Source organism: Syngnathus scovelli, chromosome 21 (genome assembly GCF_024217435.2).
Source record: "Syngnathus scovelli strain Florida chromosome 21, RoL_Ssco_1.2, whole genome shotgun sequence".
Taxonomy (NCBI): Eukaryota; Metazoa; Chordata; class Actinopteri; order Syngnathiformes; family Syngnathidae; genus Syngnathus; species Syngnathus scovelli.
The window spans coordinates 7,806,822-7,831,237 of NC_090867.1; the positions used below are offsets into that span (position 1 = coordinate 7,806,822).

The following is a 24,416-nucleotide window of genomic DNA, read 5'->3' on the forward strand; positions in this document are numbered from 1 at the left end:
TAAAGCCAAACTTCACTTTGCCGCCATCACTCATTTTAATCGGAAATATCCTCACGATGCAATCGGGCGCTGGTCCGAAAACTGGACCGCTACGTTCCAACTCCAGTCGTCAGTCAAAAATACATTACTCAGCATATTTGATTATTTGAATTTTTGAAGCATAGCAATTTGCAATAATTGGACTGCAACGATTAATCGAATAACTCGATGAATCGAATAACTCAATTATGAGATCAAAAGGATCCGTCGAAACTCTGCTGCTAGTTTTTTTTTTTCCGCATTGGACAAACAATATCTTCTAAACTTGTATCCCTGTTGTTGCTATGGCAACCTCACATCGCCTACTTTCGCAATCTGTTCTATTGATCAACCGGCCAAGTCACCTCTCATGTTAGCAACACACATCATAAAGTCAATCTTCACGCCGAGACTATTCACATGCCTTGGTAGGTGCTGCCGGTTACCTTCCCGTTGTATTGCGATTGATACGCCCGTCGAGCAATTGGGCGTAGAGGAACGCCAACTATCAATTTGTAACTGTAGGGGGCGCTCTACAAAGTCAACAATGACAAAAAGTCATTACCGCTCTTGGTGGTATGGAGCCTGTTTCCATAGCGACCACCCTAAGTAACATTTATTGCATGTTTGAGTGCGAACGCCACGATTGAGTCAAATTTCCTTTGGGAAGTATCTTTACACACGACGTTATTACCTCGCATTCCCTTAATCAACAGAACTTCATGGAAAAATGAAGGTACGGTCGGTCCCTTCCCAAGTCCAACGACCCCCGGGGCCTTGACCCCCATTTGCCGTATCGCCGCTGTTCCCATTCTCCCAAATTAGGCGGTAACGAGACGGCGAGCGCAGCGAGGTGCCGCGTCGTTCTCTGCGGAGGAAATATTTGCTTTTCAGCCTCGTTTTTTCCGTTCTCCCCCGATGTGGTTTCAGCCCAGACGGGGGCGGGGCGGCTCTCTCCGAATGTGTGCCAAAACTACATTTGGGAGAGCACCAGCGCAATGGTAAACACGAGATCTGACAAGAAATGCACAACAAAAGCAGGAATCCGGATCAAAACTGGCCTTTTTTTTTTTTTATGGATTTTTCGTATCATGTTTTATTCGGCGCTCCGCCGAGAGTTTGGGCTTCTTTTGAACGATGCAATTTGAAAAGTGCAAGACAGGAAAGGCAGGAAAGACTTTCATCTGTCGTCTCTCATTAAAAGCAGGAAGTTGAATTTTGCCGTGGCCAAGATATTTTTTTTTTGGTTCTTTTCTGGACGTGACCTTGCAGGCTACTTTCCTCGGATGACAACATGTTTTTTGTTTAAATCTGCATATTAGCGAGGAGTGTCAAGTTTGCGTCGGGACAGGCTACTTCCTGGCTGACAAGGTTAGCAACAGATTGCATTTTTCCGCTCGGCTCCAACTTGCAACCGATCGGGCGCGCTAACGAAGAAACGCCAGTCGATACGGCAGCCCTCGCCGGCACTTGGCTGAAGTAACGAGGCTCGAGCTGTTCTTTTTTGCCGAGCGGGGAAAATGAGACCGGGATGAACGTGCCTCGGCTCTCCACGATAAGAATTTGTCAGCTGCACGTTTTTTCCAGTTTCCAAAAGAGTGTTCAAATGATTTTTTTCCCCCTTTCTGGTGAATAAGGTCGGGTTTTACATTTCTTATATCATATTCCATCTTTGGCCGCGGTCAATCCCGAGCATACAGAATACGAGCGAGGCAGGTGGGCAAATCCTTCATTTTCCACGATTCCTCATCTGGGCTCGGAATGACCTCGTTGTATTTGTACGGCGTGAAAGATGACTATGAGCTTGACATTTTAGGTTGTGTGTTTTATATGAATATTTCCCGCGCTATAAAATGTCAAGAGATAAAGTGAAGCCGCTTGCGAGGAAAACACAATCGGCTCCAATAGCCGGCTGATGGTTTCCGAGAAATGGCGTTCAAATCTGATCAAATGACTTGACGGGCTGCTGGAAAATAAGAATGAAGGGAAACCGCCACTTGATTTAAACACCTTTTTTCCAAAGATGCACGATTAGTGTGACTTTTTTTGGGCGTTGACTAAAAGACACTTGTTTATTTTATCGATCGCCGCCATCACGGCTTAAGAGGATCGTCCGAGCCTGACACTTTCTGGCAGCCAAAAACGCTCGTCAATCACTCGGAAAGTCCATCAAGCAAATCCCGGTGACGACAATATTCCACGTGTGCCTGTGAAAGAGCATCTTGCTGACCTCTGATGAAAAAGCTAATAGCCTCTCTTCAATTCTAGCGTCATTAAAGTGGAGGAGGGCGACTCACCAAATCAGCCCAGCTCGTGGATGGCAGGCTAAAACCTGTCTAAGCCCATCGAGGATTTTTTTTTTTTTTAAGGAAGCAAAAAAACGGATAAATGAAGCTAATAGCTATATTTTAGGGTATTTTACAGGAACCGTGCCGCTACGCAATCTTTCATTCACTCGCCGACGTTCGTCTTAGTTCTATTTGGTTTAATAGCAAGAGCACAAAAGCCAAGTCTTGCTTTCATTAAGCGCTCGTATATAATAAGTACCTCGCCTCGCGCCACCTTTGTATTCGACACCACGGTCCTTCTGGTACTGTGTTACCATGGTTACTCCTTTCACATGTGGAACAGTGGCTTCAATATGAGGCAAGTAAGATGTTAAAAGAAAAAAAACCATAGTTTTTAGAAACCACCGATTGTTGTCGTCGATGCACGTGATGTCCCGAAAAAGTCGATATCCCCAGCAGGGGGTCGTGGAGGCTTCAAGAAGGCCGGAGTCGGAGAGGAGGCACGCTCGACTGCGGGCCTCCTGCCGAGCCGGGCTGATCCCTTCCCCGAACGGTTGCTCCCTTCCCCGATCGACGCCGGCACGCCGATTTCCAGGACAGGGTGCTTGGCAGCGTGTCATTTGATGCAATTACATGGCGAAAGCGCCACTTGTTTCCCGTAAGCCGCAGTAAACACTTTTCTCTCCGGCGGCATGATTACGATGTTGAGACGCGCGTTTCGATCGGTCGCCAACACGACGGCTTAAGTCTTGATTTCCATTCACCTGGAATTGGCTTCAAATATTCCCGTCTCCAACGAGACTCTGCGAGTTGGAACGTCAACATTGTTTGGCCCTGCAGCTTGTGTCGGAGTTTGGCTGTGTTGACAAGCCACATGGCGAAAAAAAAAAAAAAAAAAAAAAACCCTCGCGGTCAGATTTGCATACTGACAAACACATCAAGTCAAGTGTAAACAAAGCGCCCCCGAAAGCCTTCACGCAAATATCCACTCCAAAATCAGGCCTTGTCTCTTTCAATTCACATCTGTCTTTTTTTTACACGAGGGTATCGATTTCTGCCCAAATGCCAAAACAAAATGTCCGCCCTGCAACGGTCCGAATTTCTTTCCACTAGCTCCAAAGTGCAACGTGGGTTGCTTTGACTTGACAGCAGTCTCGCTCAGATCCATCCGCCCACCACCGAAAGTACGGCGTAGCAAAGCGAAACTTCCGAGCCTTCCGTAACGGTCCTGTCAAGGTTCTTTTTGGAAAGCATAAGGTGAGGGCAAAGGTCAAAACCTGCTCAATCCCCAAAAGTACGACTGCCTTTACAAAAAACATCTATGCGAGAGATTGGAAGGATTTGGTGACATAACAAGTCGGCGATGGAGCATATGTTGGATAATCTGAAGCTGGGAACATTTGGTGCCCACGATCGGAATGGATTTCCGAATAAGAGTAGTGGTCAAGAATGATTCAGTCAAACTTGGCTCGCCTTATGATTATTTTATTCAATTTTTAATTGTAGTGGAATTAACGCAAATTATGTGTCAGGTCTTCAACGGCCTTCTTTTGTGGACAGCAAATGGCAAAATGTCGTTTTTGGCTCAAACCACTCACGAGCCCTTAGGCCAATTCCACGCCCACTTCATCATTAGCCACCGTAAAAAAAAAAAATAAAAAAAAAAATCCAAGGCTGGGCTCCCCGCAGAGAAAGTCTCTGCAAGCCGAGCACGCCGTGTTCCCTTCTTGTACTTTCGGGAAGAACTCGTATTCTTTCTTTGGTCTTACAAGAAAACGGCAACTTTTCACACGTTTGGCAAAAACGGCTTACTGATTTTGATCATTGATTTGTCCATTAAAAATAAAAATTCTCGCTTAAGGCTCAACGTAAAGAAGTCCAATTTCACGGTGTCTCGTGTAAGAAACGATGCGGCGTTTTGACTCGGAGGCGACTGATGTATTGAAATATCGAGACTTTGTGATGATTCACACGGCGTTTCCTTCCATTAGCACAATATGCTTTTTTATTATCAGCAGTCAATGACCCTTGACCAGAAAAAAAAAAAATGGACAAGCAGGATCCTCGCAGCTTGCTGACAAACGACGCCGATGATCATCAACATTCATTTTGGCAAGACACCTTCTGATGATATCGACTCCTTTTTTTTATTTTTTATTTTTTCTTGCCCAGACTTTCCAAAGTGACCCTTTGCGGCAGTGAGCGGCAGCATCTAATAACATTTACAACGGCGACACTTTGTTAGCCCTCCTGACGGGGAACGTTCGCCGTTACCGGTTTAATGATCCACGGCTACGCGAGAGCAAACTAGCGCTACGGCTCGCCCGCGGTTTTTCCACATCCGCCAGCCGCTGAGTCAAATTAGTTTCCACCCGACGGTGAAAGCGTTCGATCCGAAGCAGGCCGACATTTCGAATTTGACCAACAATCTGAAATATTTCTTTGGGTGTGAGGAAAATTGTCAGAGATGAGCGTAATAATTGATTCATCACTAATGTGAAAGTGATGGATGAGGCAAGCGGGGTCATTCGTTTAGAAAATCAATCGATAATTCAACGTCGTGCTTTCAGTTTCCGTCGGTGTAGCTTTGAAATGACGTTGGAGAATTCCGAAATAACCCGTCAGCCCTATATTGTTAAATATCCTCTCAAATGGAAGGAAAATAAATTCAACAGCTTTAATTAAAATATAATATTTTAATTTTTTATTTATTTATAAAAATATAATAAAAATATAAAAAATATATATTAATATAATATAAATAATTAATAATATAAACAAGTCAAATAAACTCATCCTGTAGAAGACAATGGTACGCAACCAGCGGCTCCCGGGCTAAACGCGGCCCTCCCCACTGAGGTCTAAATCCCGCAGGGAGGTGAAAATACAGATATTTTATCTTATAAATTATAGCGTATGATAAACGCTGTCTTTTCAGAATCATCGTCACGGTATGCACTTTGATCCGCCGGTAAAATTTGATTCAGGACAATCTCTTGACATTTCTCCGGCGTGACAGAGAAGAGCGCCTAATGATGACGGTTCTTCAAAGACTGAGGAGATGAAGTCTCACTTGAGGTCATCATTATTTTAACTCGTGGATTTTTTTTTTTTTTTGTGATAGAGTGCTCGTGCTGACACCACAGACTGTCTCCGGATCAAGAAATTGGCCCGCAGCGTATCCTTTTCCCATTTCTACATAGCTTTAAACATTTATCAGTGTCTATTAGGAAAAAAAAATAATAATAAATCAAACCAAGGCGACTTTGAATGCAAAATTCACTATAACGCAATTTGAGGAATTTTTTGCGTGATTGAAACCCGTTTTAAATTTGACTTAATAGAGGTCGTTCAGCTATTTAAGGTCTTCTAATTAATCCGGAATTTTTGCTGACACGCAAGTTATTCTGTGAGAAAATTGAAAATCATTCATGCATTGGGAAATAGATTACTGGAGACAATGTAAAAAAAAAAAAAAAAAAAAAAAAAGAAAAGAATGCTTTTTTTTTGGGCTAAGCTATTAAAAAGAGTTGCAAGATCTTGGGGCATTGATTATGTCACACGCCCTCTGAGTCACGCCGCTACGGCGTGGGAGGACTCGCTGCGCCGCTCGTGCTCGTCTTTTGCTTGTGTTCGTTTCCAAAAGTACTTCAACGCCACTCCAAACAATCATTATCAGTCTGCGTTCGTTTCCTCCGTCCTTTGTTCGGAGACGAAATATGCAATTATGACATCATGAGAGGATGAGATGGCATTTTATAAAAGGCAGAATACTAGCGAGGAAGTAATTATTGTTATTCTGAAGCCTCACGTCTTTTTTTTTTTTGTCGGCGGATTTTCAGGACGAGAGGTTGCACGCAAAAAAAACAATAAAAATAAATAAATAAATAAATAAATAAATAATTACAATATATATATAATTAAATAAACATAAAAATAAATATAAAAATATAAAAATGACTTATTTCAAATGCAACAAAAGGACAAGGAGTTGTGCTGAAAAAGTCTTCATGAATTCTTAATTCGGGATCGTACGGATGAAGGACGACCGAACACATTCGGAGTCACCCGGCGCGAATTCGACAGTCTGGGCGCCGAAGGTCGAGCGGTCGGTCGCCATTGTATATTCTCCCACTGTCATTTGACCCCCACCTCCCAAAAAGAGTATCCGGAAAATGGCGAGTGAATGCAAAGACAACTTGCACGACCTTGAGCGCTCAACACCAATTAAATGGAAAGCAAGACGAGAAGAAAAAAAAAAAAACCTGCTTTCTTGTCATTGCAAAATTGAGAAAATTAGTGTTCTCCCATGCTTGGTAATCTGGTATCATTCTAAGAGCGTTTGCAGGAGGCGGAACCATCGTTTTGGAGCCAAAGATGGGCATCTGTTGCGTGGAGATTAAGCCAGATCAGAAGATCACACACATACATGCTTTCAATCGCGCTTAAGCAACAAACCAAAATAAAAAAAGAAGAGGAGTCAACCGATAGCTGGCTTGATCACACAAACATACAACGGGTCTTCAAGGTCTGGCTCTCGGGCTCCATGTGGCCTATTTGAATTCAAAGTCCTGATCGTTTTTGTAGATAAAGATAGTGGTGATACTAATATGTTTTCAATTTCGATTTGGAATCTCAAACAACTGGTCATTCCATTCCAGCCGCGTGTGAATTTTCTCCTTAGTGCTTAGCAAGCTGGTTGAGAAGATAACAGCTTTCAGCAGCTTTTGAAATGTGCCGGGAAGGACGTTTCAGGGAGCCCGCATAGCAACATTGGCGTTGCCAGTCATTATAGCTGATTAGATCTCAGCTCAAGCCTCAAGTGGCACTGGGGTTATATTTGGCACGGGTATTTTTCATGCTCCACAGGTTGCCTTAAAATGAGAAAGGGGAATATTAGCGCGGCGTGTCGTTTGCTCATTGGTGCAGAGTGAACAGAGCAGGATTGAAATTGACAGATGTCCTTCAAACGGGACAAGGCGGAGGAGGAGACAAAAGCTTCAATGGTGCTTGATGCATTCAAAGAGTGAAGGTCAAGTCAATCGCTGTGTAATGACACACCTGCACAATGGTTATGCTAATATTCTAGCATGCTAATCCAGAAGAATGAGAATCTGTTATATTGGGAATTATTTATACATTGATTTTTGATTTATTTTTATATATATTTTTAAATTATATTAAATTATTTATATATATATAATTATATTAAATATAATTATATTAAATAATATATATATAATTAAAAATGATATATTTTTATATAATTATTTATCAATTAATTTTGGATTGCGTATGTTTTGGAAAATTCAGAATTTTTTGCAACGGAAGACTTGAATAGGCAGGACTTTTGGATTTTTTTTTTTCAATCAAAATAATTGGAGGAATTATGTGAAAGTAGACGCACGTCAAATCATAACGGTCACTCAGATGTTCCAATACTGATTGAAGGACAACAAATCTATTTCACGCAGTTTAATTAGTGTGAACGGGGAAAGAAGCGACGAGCAGACGGAAAGCGGGCTTTTTGCGTGACACCAGTTAATTCATCTGACAGGCGAGCACGCTTAACTTTGACACTCAATTAGAAATGACACACAGAAACAATTTGAATGTCCTCTGTCACACTAATATTTCATCGGCTGACATTAGCAATGATAAAGGAACATGTCATCTCGGGAAGTGAAGTTATTAACTTTTAACACACAAATTAAACTCGACTGCTTTGTCTCGCTCGGAAAAAAAAAAAACAGAAAACAGGCGGGGGGAATTCTCCACGGGAAGCCCGGCTGAGGAAATTGGCTTGGCCCGACTGTAAACGGATAACAATTTGATGTGGAGGTGAAATGATGGCATTGGGTGATAGCAACCCGTGAAAAGCTTTTTTTTCCCCGCCGCGAGGTGTTAGGATCCGTCCGGCTCGGCCATTACGCACGAGGCCTGGATCGCTTAAAAGCAGTTCAGGGAACATCCACTTTGCTGCTTGACTGCGAGACGCTCGCATCGTTTTAACGGGTCAATCTTTCTGAACCAACAAGAGCAACATCAAGTTGGCCTAAGTGCCACTTGTCCGGCAAGCCTGTTTGTTGGTTGCAAAATCCGTTCACTCGATTTAATTCATATTTTATTCCGGGCAGTTTTTTGTAGTTTCTGCAGCTCGTCTGGAACTTTATTTCCCCGCCCATCAATTGCATTTCTTTTTCAATTCCAGGCGATTTTCATTTAGTCACAGTCTGTGATGCTAGCCATCGATCACCAGGACAGCAACAGGAAGTGCAATCAGTCAGTGTCAGCCTAAAATGTGTTCCCCCCCCCCCCCCCCCTCCCTCCACTGTCCCGAATTTATTTGGGTTCCCACATCCAGGATTCATTAATGTGGCCAAGTACGGAATAAACTAGCTTAATTGCGCACATTGATCACAAACCAAGAAACAAATTGCAGTATTAGTGTAGCATTAGCATGGAGAGGGCAGGAGCAGACTCGCTTTCAAATTGACAAACGACTATTTGGATTTTTTTTTTTTTTTCTCCAGCACACCTACACTTAAAAACTCTGGGATGTTCGTAATCCATTTAACATCTGAATCATCTCGAAGTGCGTGTGAATCATTGTTTCGGGCTTTCTGGGGGGAAAAGTATCAAATCGCAAGTACGGCTGTTTTAAGAGTAAAGGTCGAGGTTGATTAATAGCAACAGTTGAAAAATAGCGATCGGGCTCTCATCTTGAGCAGGCTGTTCGAGATCACCTTTTCAAAAGGTCAAAGCGTCATAATTAGAAAGGCCAATCGCTCAGCGTCACATCATCACCAATTCCTCCGCTTATTTATTACATTTCGGCTGCGGGAAGGAAACAAATAAAAAATGACCGCAAACGCCGTTTGCCGTACCTTTGCCGCTAATCAATGAAGGTGACACGAAAACCTCTGTGGCTTCGAGCAAAGTCGCAGCTAAACTGGCAGCCAATTAAAGGCAAAGCTGCCCCGGACTTCATTGCGCATTAGTCAGCTTTGTGACAGGGCCAATAGATCTACAACTCCTGGAGCTGCCTGGAAATGCTACTACTTCCTGCTCCTCGGGAGTTCCGAGCTTGCAGGTTTTGGACTTTACCTGTCATTAAGACAACCCAGGGATCGATCATAACCTGGCTTGAAGAGGCGGAGCCTGGCCCGGTTGGTGAGTGACGTGGGTGCCGAGAGCAATTGCAAATATTATACCCGCTATTCTACGACGCTACATCGTCGGCACATATTCAAATGTCAACATATGAGATGCTAGCGTCCCTTCGGCGCTTTAGCGGCCTATTCACAACAACTCGGAGGCATCCAGAGCAATAATAAATACCGCAAGTATCTTTATAGCTTCGGCATACATGGTGGAACAGCAAAGGGACGCCCAAGGTCCCATTTTACGTCAGCCTGCGCAAATTTTCATTACAGCGTGGCTTCAGCGGCGTGTCATTATTCCACGCCGCCACTCTGTCGCGCCGCTGATTGATTAAAACCTTCACAATTCAGGCAGACACTCCCGAGTCAACATATTTTATCAACAAAAAAGCACATTTCTCAAAAGATAAAATATGTCTTATTTACTCACAAGCGCGGAATACATCGAGGGAGAGCTTGATGGCGGGAAAAGACAGGCTCCGTATTTTATCCGAGTGTCTAAAGTAGCAATATGCATGATGGCGCCACTAAATTGAAGGCGCATTTTTCTTGTCTTGCCGTCAAAGCGCTCATTTAAAAGCAGCTCTTCATTTCGAGACGCGCCGCCGCAACATCACAAGGCTGAGACAAATGAGCGGTGACAAACGACCATTACCGGCGCATCGCCGAATAACCGTATTACAAAATGATAACTAGTTTTAATTGAGACATCGCTAAAACTACCACGGCGTGAACAAAATCCATCGATCACGTTTGGTAAATGAGCGCCGAAATCCGAAGCCTCGGTGATGACGCGTGGCCCCGTCCGTCCCGGGAGGTGTGGGAGGCTAAGTGGGTGTGCGATGAGGCCAAGTTATCGCACGTGGAAATGAGGCATAATTGATACGATTTGTAGCGGCACTCCCCCACCGGCTGCGGATAGCCATGACGGGAACCTTTTTGCTGCTGTCCACTTAAAAACATGATGGAAATGGAAAAGTAGGGATTATAAGAATATTTTCTGGGAGCGCATTCACACCAATGCTCACGTGTTTTTTTTTATATCCATTTAATGACGCCAAAGAGGAAAGCCATTATCAGATTTGTCTCGTTGGCGCTCGGGCTTTTTCTCAACCACATCCTTTGTGGCCTGAGTGGTGATGATGACTTCATATTTTTTTGGGATGTAGCCCCCACCCTCACTAAAAAAAAAAAATGTGTTTGTGAGGTTATTCTGAATAATGTCCCTAATGGGGACCCTCACCGAGCCAACTCTATTGTGTGACTCATTAGAGTTGCAGCTAAATTTCAATTTTGCTTGACAAGGTTAAATTCACAGACCGTCATTTAAATCAGAACATGATTGGCTGGCCGGAAAAAAAGCAGCGGGGGATCCGCTCAGACAACATTTCCACCTCAGCGCCCGAGGGGGGCGTGGCAAATGCGACTGAGTAAACCATGCATTGAGCTGGATTGATTTGACTTGTGAAGTCTCGCCGGGGCTGTGGCGCTTATCTGCTCGGACCATTTTGGAAGAATGTCACGTGATGATAGCAACGCAAAAATACGCCTGGAGATGTTTGAAAGCTGTTCTCGCATCTGCACCGTTTAACCCGAAGATATCGCTGTCTGCGATGCGAGTCGTTATTTATACGATGAAGCGTTTCTCGTGAAAATGATGAAGGTCATCGTAATTTACTAAGGGCATGTAAGAAATGAAGGGTAACAACCATCAAATAAATAAATAATAAAATAGTCGGCGCACCGGCGAACTAAAATGCCACAACGATTTTTACACTTCCAGTGGGCTCCCTGATATCTTCAGGTAACTCCTCCGCATCCTGTCACTTTAAGATAAACACGCGGGTATATTTATCTATAGCGGCAGAAGACTTGAAGTGCTTTCTGTGCGGCGCGCCCCCTCTCTGACCCGCCCGTACGCGCGCACTCCGCTAGCTCGCCTCGGCCCGGCCCTACCTGAGCACCGGGACGAGCTGTCAAGCCGCCAGTCAAGTGAAAGATGGCAACATCAATATGTCATAAAGCAGGCCGACAGAGCTCTGCCTACTCAGACGCGCACATATATTCCCACAGACATGTTTACTCAGCATGCAAGGTCTGGCTAAGCCCGCGTGCGAGCTAGCAGGCACGCAAAAGCTGCCTCGCGTTGACTTTGGGAGGGGTCCATTTTGGCAGCCCCTCCCAGCCACCCACCATGTTGGATGAAAATGTCAGCCCTGCTGTATTTCACCACGTATTTGTATCTTTTTGAATGGAGGCGGGTTGCTGAAGACAGCTTTTCCTCCACCTCCATCATATTGCGCTCCCCTCGTGGCACGCCGTCATCTGCTCCTTTCCTCACTCTCGCCAAATAGGAGGGAATCTGCGCTGTCACACACACACACACACACACACATTTCGAAGCATACGTCTTGAAACATTCATATGCCTCCATTAGGGGCCCGTCAGGTGGCCCGCTTAAGAGAAGCACATTAGAGGAACGCTTTAATGTCCTCTCCAGCCACACTCACATCGAATTAGATCAGGGGTGTCGCAACTTTTATTTTCTTTCCAAATCCAGACACTAGGAAGCCACTTTGACACTCTTTGCTTTTTATTTATTTAGCGCGTTTATTGAGCTAACTAATCCACAAGTGTACTTAAGCTAGGCTATATATATGTGACATCAAGCGGAAACATGGAGATGCATACGAGTTAATTAGGCCCCCAGTTGCACAATGTCTGAGAAGAATAGCCGACGCCAAAGGAGAAGGGGGCGCATAAATAAAACATCCGAAGCGACGCTGGGAATTTGTCAAGGCTGTCAATTAAAGCCGGCAAAGCTTTTTTTTTTTTGGGGTTGTTGTTATTTTAATGATTTCATTCACTTGCAATTAAACAATTTGAAAGAAAAAAAGTGGAAAATGAAATTCAAGTTGCCTGTAGTGCTGCGCTAACTGCTGATTATTTTTGTTTCCAGGAGTGAAGGAGGCACATTGTTTTATTCATGAGTCTCTGATGAAAGTTATGTCACGCGCAATTGTAAAGCAAACGCCACTGGATTGCTCTCGGCTAATACTTACAACTGACGTCATGGTACTACACCATTCATGAATGCAATTACCTCATCAAATAATAGCGTGACACACACACACATACACACGGCCATGTACAGTACACGTCGCTCAGGCACAATCATCATTCGGATCCTCCAGTGGATCCATTTTTTTTCCTTAAATACTAATAAAATAATAAATAATGAATAATAATAACATATTCTAATGATAGCCACATTTTTAGGACGTTTTCCAAGCAGCTTCTGTTTTTTGTTTTTTTTGCAAGAGCACTTTCTGCTCTCCACAGCACTGATTGCTATTGGAGCGATTTCAGCACTGGACAGCTCCACTGAGCGCAATAGCCATTCACTTCCTATAGGCGGTGCTTGTTTTGCATACAGGAGCATCTCCCGGCTGACTTTGAGGGGCGAGACTTGGGGTACACCCTGGACTGGTTTCCGGGCAATCAACCAGTTAGCAAGAACTTAAAAAGAACAAATGATTCCCATTCACCGGGGTCTCTAAAGTCCTCTGCAACCGGCATCTCTGGCTCACTCAATGGAGATTGCACCTCACACTCAGGTTCCACTCAGCGCTAAAATTATCTTCATTAGCTCAGCGTTAGGCTCATTAGCTCCATTGTCACGGCAAAACATTCAATGATGACACGTGTCGGGCCGAGGGTTTTGCTTTGCCATCACGCGTAATTGCCTGTGTGTTTTGTCGAGATGAGAGGACGCGCAAGGTGGGAGGGAGGGAGGGAGGGGGGAAGGGTGGCGTCGCATTAGCACGCGGGTTGGCCACCTCCGAGAACACCGACTGAGAGATGGAATGAATCAATGAGGAGTGGAGACGGCGGGAAAAGGAGAAATGGCAGGTGTCGTTCGCTCTATGAATCCAAATTGGAACGGTGGAAAATATTGTTTAAGAAATATTTTGACGAAGAAGGGAAAGAAAAAAAAAGAGGTGGGGTAAGGTGAGACTGTGTTTTTTTTTTTAGGGGAACACTTGGACAGAAGGCGTCAGCAGCACTCCTGGGAGCGCCAAGACAGATTAATGCAGGGGCTTTAATATTTCACATGAGAATGTACGACTGCTCTCTCTCTCTCTCTCTCTCTCTCTCTCTTGCTCGCTCGCTCGTTCATCTCTCTCTGGCTTCAAGCATGAATGTGTTCTGCTGAAGGGGAAGATTTCCCCATCCCAAAGCTTCTGGCTGCACTCTTTGTGACAGCAAGTGGCAGATCAGCCTCGGCGAAAAGGAGACGACCAAAGTAGTCCTGTCTGTCTGTCTCTCTCCCGCCATTCTAAAAAGCTCGCACCTGCTGACTTCCAGCTCAGAGTCACCTTGAATAAGAATCCCCCCGCTTCTCTCAAATCGCCGCCCCTCCCCTCCCCAAAATCCACGGCCATCACACGTGGTGTGAAGATTTACTATACGATATATGACAGCATGTGCGGGTTTCCAACATGTCTGCTGGCAAGTAAATCCAGCCTAAGAAGATTAGACGAGAGAATGCCTCTCCAGTGTGCCGTCGGGCCCACCCGCTCACTCTGGCTTTATTAGTCACTATTGTCACATATCTGCCCCACTTTTGCTTTACATGCCGCCATGTTGCTTCCATAGCACTTCCATCAGAACCTTCTATCTATTTCCACGGCTGATGGCTCTTCTGATATTCTCCGTCATCCCAATTCCAAATTGTTTGACCTTGTTGAAAGATGGAGACATTTTTTTGCTAGCCTAGCATCTTGCCCGCGGGGCAATCCTTGATGAAAACACTCAACGGTTAAAAGCGAAAGCAGAAGTGACCTCTCGAATAAGAAAGCCCTGAGCGCCCGCGGAGGCGTCGCCTTTGCTTTTTGTGCCGACTCAGCGGCGCTGCCGCTAGAACGAAGTCATTGGCTGCGCATTTATTTACATTAAGGCTCATACTTCTTCGCCCGCCGCGTGAATAATGTGCGTTCGATTCAAATTCCCAAAACACGGGGATGAATCTAGAGTATCTCTTTCGCCTTTATCTAGGACAGCAGAGTTACACAGCTGGGCGCATCCGAATTCCCGTTATACTTCTCGCTTTGTCTCATACACACACACACGTGAACACACACACGTGCGTGATGTCCAGCTGTCGTGGATTAGCAGAGAACAAGAGCTTCTCTGTGCTCCCGGCCGACGTTGGATGCTCATGGCCTGGTTGTGACCTACAGCCAAGATTTATTTTCTTGTTATTCCAAAACCGTTTAAGCATCGGCCAGTGACTACTAAGGGAAAACTAATTGCTCTTATTGTGAAATTACGGGAGGATTCGCTGTGTTTGCTCGGGATCCATCTTGAATTGCCTTTATACGTTGATCCCGCTGACTTTTCAATCACCCCGCCAGCGGATCGCGCTTTAATCTTCATTATTCTCCTTAAAGCCGCAGACTCTTTCTGATGACAGTCTCATCTGGACCCCCCCCCCCCCCCCTCCCCAAACAGATCAACAGATTGGCGCTTCATTAAAACCGATTCCCGGTGTGAATGGATGCCCTCAATCTCGAAGAATTTTCATGTAATTATATCAAATAAATACATTTAATAAATACATTTAAATTTAATTTAAATATATTGTAATCATATATTTAAATATATTTAAATGAATAAATTTAAATAAATAAATATCCTTTTTTTTAAATTATGTAACTGGCAACACGCTTTAAATATGCAACGTGGAAGGTTTAACTAAAGACTCGCTAGAGCGACAAGCAGCACTCGCCCGGGCTTTCTCGCAAACCGCCATAAAATATTCCATCATATCCTGGAGCATCCCCGACTCCAGCTGGGATCAAAGTGTGGACTTGATGACGGTGCAAGGAGCGCACATTAGTGCCTCCTACGGCTCTTTTCAACCCGCATGCGCTGAGCCCCTCATTCCCTTCCATTAATAGATGCCGTGAAAAATACATGATAGGCTTTTGCTTTTACCATTTTGCCGGCCGGGTATCGAAACATAACCCGAGGGGACACGCGGCGACGGAAGACTGACGGTCGTACGCTTGCAAAATATTAATGGCGCCGTGTTTTTTGGGGGGGAAAATCTCAAGGTGGAAACTCTTAAGGTCGGCACTCCTAGTCAAGAGGGGGCAGTGTTTTAAATTGGAGCCAACTATTTGCTGATGACAAAAATGGCTCAGCAATCATATTGGAGTGATGCCTTGACTTCCAAAAAAAAATATCGTACTTGACGAGCGATATCGTGTTTCTGAATTCCGAGACAGCTTTGTACCAACTAGAGTTATCTGGCAAAGTCAACTGCGCCGCTTGATGGATGACTACAAAGCCCTTCAAAATAAACCGGGAGGAAATTTTTTTTTTTTTTTACAAAGATTCTCACAGGCTGCCAGTGACAAGGCTTGTAATGGCTGCCGTTGACATTGTCCTATCAATGATTCAAAGCAGCACACACATGATGGTTGGAGGCCTGACAGGAAAATTTCTCTGCTCGGATGTTCAGGGAGGGGGGGGGGGGGGGTGGGGACTTACGATATATAATTCACGGTGCTCAAGCCTTTCTGAACTTGATTGACTTTTTACATCGAAGCGAGCGGGCCGGCTGGAGTAACACGACCCTCACGCCTGCTCAATCAGCTCGCAAGCGCTGTGAGTCATAAAGACAATTAAATCAGAGGACGCCGTCTACAATGTTAGCCGCGTTGGCTATTCGTCAGGAACGCTAATGGGTCAAGCGAAGGTCAATCGGGTGAACGCAAATGTTTCTATTCTGGGGGCGGGACCTTCAACTGTAAAATAGATTTTAAAATAAATATATTCAAATTATTCATGTTAAAATAAAATAAAATAAAATTAATAATAAAATAAATATATTGAAATTATTCATGTTAAAATAAAATCAAATAATAAATAATAAAATAAATATATTGAAATTATTCATGTTAAAATAAAATAAAATAAAATTTAAAAAATCTGACTGAATCACTGAGACAGCTCCGGTGCGGCAAACCGTTTTTGGTTTTATATAGACGGGACAAAAATAAGCGCAGCTCGTCAGCCGGGACACCCACTCGCTCGCTTCGCGCTTATCATCATCGTACGACATGATGAAATCACACGACCATAAAAGGTAGCCTCCGCATTCAATATTGTCATCTTCCTACACTCCCCTGCAGGCTTTGCTTTGGAATGTCTCGTTGCCAAGGCAAAACAGAGGCGCCACTTGAAACCGAATGCCATTTCCGACCGCCGTCGATAACATTCCCGTGTGTTTATGTTAATCGGTGATCTCCGCCGACAAATCCGGCGGACGGCGAGTCGCGTAAGATGGCAGATTAGGGGCGAATATGAACGACGGCAAGCAAAAGGGGCTTTTGTTTTGTTATCTTCCCAAGGGAGTTGACATTATCCCGGCGGATCAGCTTTGGACAATGCGTGGATTACCGCTACGAGACAAACCCCCGTCGCAAGAAGACATCACGAGAGGACCTCTTGAACTTTACGTGGAAAAGGTCACTGCAATAAAAATAAAGCTGGAGATGATTTCGCCTCTAGCTGCTAACGCTAGCTGGTGTTTGAAGCGCTAACTTGAAGTTTGACTGTATTGTGAACGTTTTATTTTTAAAGTTTAAATGTGTTTCAAGTGTGTGGGAAGAAAATTATGTAACTCAAAGAAGGAAAAACTCCCGCACACTGTCTCACTCTAAGTCCTTTAATGTGGGATTAAAGGACTTTGACTGAGACAGTGGGAGTGCGGGAATTTTTCCTTCTTTTGAGTTTGACTCTTCTCCTACGCTCCTGTCACCTACAGGTGTGCAAAATAAAAGATGTATTGAAGTTTTTTATGCGTTTGTGAACATGGAAACGTTCAATATCACCTTGCTCGCAGTCATATAGTCTTCGTCCTCTGCAAAGAGTTTCTTATACTGCCCCCTTGTGGCCAATTATTCGATGTGGGAATAAAATGAGGTAGACGTGATGATTTCAATTAAAATTATGGGACGGCAAGAGAATTTTTTTTAATATATTTTTTTTAATTTTTAAAAAGGACAACTGTTTAATTTAATTAGAAAATTTAAATTAAATTATGGGATATTAAGAGATTTTTTTTTTTTTGAAATACCCAAAGATGTCTCCCTCTTTCTTTTCTATGTTTTTCCAACTTGATAACACGAGCAGCTCACCCCACTGGGTCGCTGATTTAATACGGGGACTCTAACGCTCTCAGATCACATTTAATGGCGTGTAATTCTCAGCGCCCGCCGCCGCCGCCGCCACCGCCGCCTGCGTGCGCTTCTTCCTCCCCCGCCACGCCAGCCAGCGAGCGTGCGGCTGCTTTCCGTTCCGTGCAAATGAAGAAGTCAACCATTTCACGACGAGCTGAATTATTGAGAGCGGATTTGTGCTTAACAAGCGGGCGGAAACCTTTCCTAAAAAGCATTCGTATCAAAATTGTATTTGGGATATTTGATTGTGAGGAAGCCGCCAATCAATAATTGAACTCGGTTTGTTGATTTTTTTGTTAGGGTTAGGGATATTTGCGGAACTCAAAGTGGGAATTTTAGCCTGGCGTGTATCGGAACATCCTTCAACGTGTTGTGGCCATTAGGCCCCCCCCCCCCCCCCACACACACACACACATACACACACGTGCGGGACATCTCCAGCACTTCACAAATGGGACAAGCCATCAATTATTCACATTTCCTGCAGTGCACGTTTGCCTTTCTGGACATGAATTTTTAAGCGGCCGGCGCGACCACCGAGGCCGGCCGACCGGCCCGTGTACGAGTCCACGGCGAATCCTTTTGTCACCTCCCCGCAGGAGCGTTTGTCTCCACCACGCGCTGAGATTTGTAGTGTGTACTTACAGCGACGCTTCACTTATATTTACTCTGCGGGATGAGAGTGAAGAAACTCCGAGGGGGGGGAGGGAGGCCACATCCTCTCGTCTTGAGTCTACACTTTAGCGGCTGAGGTTAATGTCAGGCCCGAGATCAGCCGATATGAGCGCAAGAACTATTGACAGCCAACAAGGGATCAAGTTTCGCACTTGGCCGGCCGAGTGCTGCAGTGTCACGCTACCGCGGCAGATTATCCCAGCGCCCGCAGCAGCGGAGGATGTACACCGGAAGCCGCTGGTGTTTATCCATCAATGGCTTTTCCCCATTTTTTTTTTTCCCGATCCATTGAGACGTCAAGGTCACGGCAGATTGCCTCCCAGGATCCCTCATGCCTCGGGCCACGCCTCGCCCCGAAGTAATCCGGCGTCCTCACTTTGGACAATCGTACGCTTCCAACTCGCAGTCTGCACGCTCCATAAAGCCGGCGTTTTATCGAGCGATCGATGAAACCTCTCATAAAGCTTCGAGACCGACTCCATTTTTCTTTACATGTTCAATTCCCTTCAGCCCCCCCCCCCGCCCCCTCCCAAGCCAAGGCGGTTCAGACGCAAACATAAAGTCCGGCCCCGGCTTGATCACGGAATTCTCAGTCGAGGGAGCTGCTTTAAAAGTCACCTCGCTGACATGGAGTTCCTCGGGGCTCAGACATGAAGGTCACGCAGTCCTCCCCATTGTGTTAGCAGATGAACGATTCCTCGCAGAGCGCAGCACTCCTCTCTCTCTCTCTCTCTCTCGCTCGCCCGACAGCGAAGTCCGAGACTATAATAGGCTGGCAATCTGATTTACATTTCCGGCTCATTCGCTTCTTTGTCGCCGACATGGCGCTGACACCGGTAAAAGAATAGAAGGCAAGGTGGCGATACCTGGCGGGGTCATAAGAAAGCCGGCGGCCGATTGGTCGGATCTAACGTGTGCTATTTTTTTGCCGTCATTTTTTGACACCCCTTTAAGTTCATTTTCGGAGCGTCTCGGAATTCCAAAACACAATCTTGTTTGTCTCTTTAAGCTCAGCTCTCATTACTCCAAGCCGCCGCCGCAGCCCTCCTCTTTCTACTTTATTGATTCGCCGAGAGTCAGTGGGCCGTGCTGGGCGCTCGCAACGGAAAAGGGCAGAGGGATCAATTTCCACAAAATTCCACATATTCGCTCGGCCTGTCAGTCCGGGATAATTTGTCTGCGAGGCTTGTACGTACGGGGCTTTGTAATTGGCGCCCGTCGGTGTCAAGCGTCTCAGCTAGCTAAGATGTCTGAGGCCTAGCGAGCGCTTCATTTGCATATTTTAACCATGTGATCTTATGCAAAAACAGCTCCACTTGGCGTGCCAAAAGAAGAATTCTCGCATCGTCTAAAACACGTTTGCCGATTGAGATCATCGAGCTCGGACTCTTTTCCGAGGCTTACGAGATGGCTTTGTAGCTACAAAGGCAAGCGGCTCTCGGTCTAATAACAGGAAGTAAAGGCAAGGGCTTAAAGTTTCTTAGCGACTAAGCCCGACGCAATAAAAAAGTAGCGTCGTCCGTGTTTAATTGCACGCGGGAGGTCCCGACAAAGTGTCCCAGATGGACGGGAGCGATTGTTACGGGACGGCCGGCAAAGCCTGACCTTCTGGGAGCGTGAGAGAAAGACGAGCGGCAAACTGGATTTCTATCTTTGCTTTTTAATCCGCCGCCGAGGCTTTATGTACCGTCAGGAAAAATCAAGAGTTTGCGTGTCTGGCTCGTGTTTTTTTTTCACTCTCGGCGAGGCCTCACAACCGCTCGGTTTTTAACTTGAGCTGCTCGTTCCGACTCAAATATAATTTTGTTAGCGTGGCCGGCTCGCTTTGGCACGGCTTTAGCGACGGCGGTCCAATTGGCGCCTCGTGATGTCATTTCCAGGACACGAGGCAATTTACGGCGCCAAACGGCTTACGATGACTCTGATGGAGCTGATCAAAGTCTTTATGTCGACCGACACCATTAACTCCAAACACATTTTTTTCAACTTGACCAAACACCAGGACGACGCCACGTGGACGGCGTTGTCATCGTCGGCGATTGGAGCAAAACGGCGCCACACACACACACAAAGCATGATTGAGTATTTGCACACAAAGTGACACAAGCTAAGCTAAGTGTGCCAAATCTGCCAGACGCTCCTGACAGTAAGAATAAAAGGAAACGGGGAGCACAAAAATTTACGGAGGAGGAGATTAGCGCAGACAGAGCTGGAAAAATGACATCACTGTCGGACTGTCGTTTATTTCCATCTTTTCGCCGTGGCTTTAGCCGGAGAGTCGTGCATTATTCCCCTAACTTAACAATGTAGCGGATCAATTGGCAGCGGATCCGAGGGGGGAGGGGGGGGGAGTACCTGGAGCCGGCCGAGCTTTGCACGGCGTTTCATCACTTTTTTATTCTGTTGTGTTATTACATCTTAAACGCACTGCCTTGCACATAACTAGCAGATATTTCAGCAAGCTAATACGGCCACACTTTAAAAGGACGCAAAGAAATTAAGAGGTTAGCTTCTGGAAAGGACTTTTTTTTTTTTAAAGGATAAAAGCGGAGCAGATACTTGACGGCAAAGGTTACCCGAGGGCAATTCTGAAAGTCGCCCATCCGAAGAAAAGTGAGGTCATTAGGAGGGTTGTATCTACGTTCCTGCAGCCGAGCTCCATTTGTTATCATCGTTCATGGAACGTATCGAACCAACGGCGCTGCCTCTTTCATGCTACGCTGCTCCACTCTAACATCAGACAGTCCGTTGGATTCCCGCCATGAGGAAGTCGGAACTCACCTTTTGCCCCTCCCCTGCTTATCCGAACCCACAAACAGGGCCCTCCTCAATCACGGAAAGCTCTCGACAAAAATTGCCAACCAAGGAAATCAAATCTTCCGGTGGATTATCGGATTAATGCATAAGTGAAAGATAAAGACGAGAAGGGGCGAAACCCCTGAGGATCTGCCCGGGTATCAGTTTGGGCTAATGAAGACAATTAATGCTAATCTGTCCACTCTCCGCTTCCCGGGGGGTTAATAAAAGCAATGTTTTACATTTTCAGACCATGAGTCATTGTTAATCCAGTTCACTCTTGCGATTAGAAGTAGCATTCCGTTATTAGCCCACTACCATGAAGGTCCAGCGAGGAACTGGAGGTCAAGTGCCTCCGATGAGGTCACAGAAGTTTCGATTGATCTCACACATGGAAAACAATTGGCTCAGAAGTTACCTTCAAACTGTGTGATGTTGACCTGATGTCTTCTCAGTCTCCAGCAGATCTCGGCAGTGTTGCATCTAGGAAAGCTGCTGGAGACTTACCGTGAAGACATCAGGTCGCCATCTCCGTGATATAGGAAAAGTAGTGACTCACGTGTCCGGAAGCGGTGGTGCGGTCGAGTGGCCGGTGCCTTTCCTTGCCGCCCGTGAGTCCAACGAGCCGTGGGCTTGACTGGCTGAGAGGCGCTTGTCGTCGTCGGGGCCTTTGCGGTGATCCTCACAGTGGTGGTGGTGATGGTGGTGCTGGAGGTCGCCGAGGCCCCGGTTGTGGCGGGGGTCAGTCCGGGCTTTGAGTGGCCCCCGTTGCGCCCGCTTCCTTTTCTGACCGTGCTGCGAGGCGTCACTTCCTTCCTGCCGGGCGCCGGCGTCATTCGGGGGGCGCGGGTGGCGGGCACGGTCGGCGTGGTCCCGCCCACTCGGGTGCCAACGCGGTTGTGGAGGTGCGGGGCCCGGTTGCCTTCGCCGCCGCCATTGGCCGAATGGTTGGCCGGCGGCCCGGATCGAGTTCTCGGCGCCGGGGCGGTTCCGTCGGCGGCGAGCGGCGTTGTCGTGGAAACCGTGGCGGCGGTAGACGTGGTGGCGGTAGAAATGTCCGGCCCCTTGGGCATGGCGCTGGGTTTGGAAAGGAATATGGGGTCCTGTCCCATGCTCCCTTTGGGATCCACCAGGTCGGTGGGGACGTAGTCTTGGACGGATCCCACCACAATCCATTTGAGCAGCATGAGACTGAGGCCCAGGCCCACAAAGCCCATCACCAAGGGCACGGCGCACAGCCAGGTCTGCTGGCGAGGCCACACGGCGCAGGGGCCGCAGCGGAAAGGGCCCGGGGCCCTGGGGGACGCTTGTTCCGCCCCCGGCTCCTCCAACGTCATAGCCGCCAGCGTGCTGGCGCCCGAGTGCTCGCTCATCCTGCTTTCCGTCTCTCGGGGGAGCTTTTGGAGGTCAAACGGGTTTCCAAAAGATCAAGTGGCGCAGCCAAGGAAGGGATGGTGGCGAACCAAAGCGGCACATCTTACATACACGGCAAGCCTTTCTATTTACAGGCACATGCATGCGCGCACCGCTCGAGCACATGTGACGGTCATGGAAGTCGTTAAACGCTGGCACAGCACTCGCATGCAGACACACAAGCCGTACTCCCTCTGGCGGAGCGCGAGGAAGTACACACACAAGCGCACAGGTTACAAACAGGTGAGATGGAGGGATGGAGGGGCGGAAGGGAAGGAGGGTGGGTGGGTGGGGGGGGGCCTCAAACGACGGTAAATCCCGAGATGCTTCACTCCCTTGTTTAAAAAAAAAAAAAACTGGGTATCGATCCGTCGCAAGGTGGAGGAGATCAGAGCTGTAAATCCACGCGCGGAAAAATTGTCGTTCCCTCGTTCAGTTGGGCCATCCGAGTTCAAGTTTGCCCGCTCGCCCCGTTCTTATTTTCGTAATCCACGGTGGACGTGAAGTCCGAGTGAGATGATGATCCAACCGATCCGGCGGTTACACTTTTGCTATCCCGGGGTGACAGCTGGATGGGTTCCCCAAGTGGACTATAGGGGGGGAGGGGTGAGAGGGGGGGTGTGGGTGGCTCGGTAGGTGTCCGACCGCCCGCAGCCCGCTTCTCGTCTCCGTAAATAGCTCCGCTCCCGGCGCCGGGATTCATCGACACCTTTGCGACTGATTCACCTCCGCCGCATTCCCACAGTGGCGCAAGCAGCAGAATTGGAGATGGAGAGCCAAGGAGGGGTTGGGAGGAGAAGAAAAAAAAAAAAAAAAAACGATGCAGCGGCGGCAGCGGCTCCTGGAGACGGAGCGACGGACGGACAGCTGGCTCAATCCAGTGATGCGTCGCCGCGCGTCCCAGCTGACGTCCTCAACACTTCCAAAGTGACGCCCGGCGATTGTCCCGTCTCCATAGCTGCGGGAAAAAAAAGGAAAAGATGAAATAGATGATGACGGAGCGCGTTCGAGATGCGTTGGCTAAGCTCTGCAGCAGATGCAGATGGGAGGCAGAAGGAAAGAAGGGAGGGAGGCGGCAACGGCGGCGCCGCGCACACACACATGTACGCACACACACTCGCGCTGCATGGAGAGGAGAGGCAGACACACCCCAGGGAGGGGAGGGATGGAGAGAGGATGAGGAGGGGCGAGCGAGCGAGCGAGCGAGCGAGCAGGGCGCCGGGCTTCCACCCAACAAACAAAACCAAACAGCAGCATGAAAATTGAAGAGCGACTTGACTTCAAGTTGAGACTTCAACACTTGTTTGAAGCTCGCAGCTTTTTTTTTTTTTCGTTCCACCTTCAAGCGAACTCTCGATTCAAGATCCACGGCCGCACGTGCGACGTATGGATTTTAAAAGTACGCAGCATCACTGAAATTGACCAGGGACTGCACATGGCGGCATATCATAGCAAGCCCCTGGGTGCAATACAAGTCCGCCCCCTAGTGGCGGGAGAAGTAACAGCTAGATGTTGAGGCACAACATTGGGGCTGCTCGGGGTGGTGAGAGGGGAGAAAAAAAAAAATCTTGAGCGTATCACGCGAGTGCTGAGGCGAGCAAATTGAGGGAGATGAGACGAGGAGGAAAGTTAGGTCGCAGTGGGCGGGGAAAGATGGCGGCTCTTCCCGCATCTGAGATTCCCAAGCGAGCGCGTCATCTCTTCATAAACATCAAGCGCTGGCGGCGACGTGCTAATCTAGTTCCCCCGCCGCTGACCCCAAAATTTGAACATCTTTTTTTCAAATCATTTGCATCTGGGTGTAATCTCAG

The 24,416-nt window shown here is 46.8% G+C and overlaps 1 protein-coding gene across 2 annotated transcripts in view; it reads right to left on the minus strand.

Annotated features, from left to right (window-relative positions):
* nrg3b (neuregulin 3b) overlaps positions 1 to 24,416 on the minus strand; it is an 83,501-nt gene that overhangs the window by 46,914 nt on the left and 12,171 nt on the right. Inside the window, exon 3 of one of the 2 annotated variants that reach the window (XM_049759305.1) lies at positions 21,752 to 23,563. In XM_049759305.1, the coding sequence (XP_049615262.1) occupies positions 21,752 to 22,565 (814 nt within the window). In that variant the 5' untranslated portion in view covers positions 22,566 to 23,563. Of the gene's footprint in view, positions 1 to 21,751; positions 23,777 to 24,416 lie in introns of those variants that run through there. The other variant, XM_068649504.1, reaches the window with a different exon arrangement.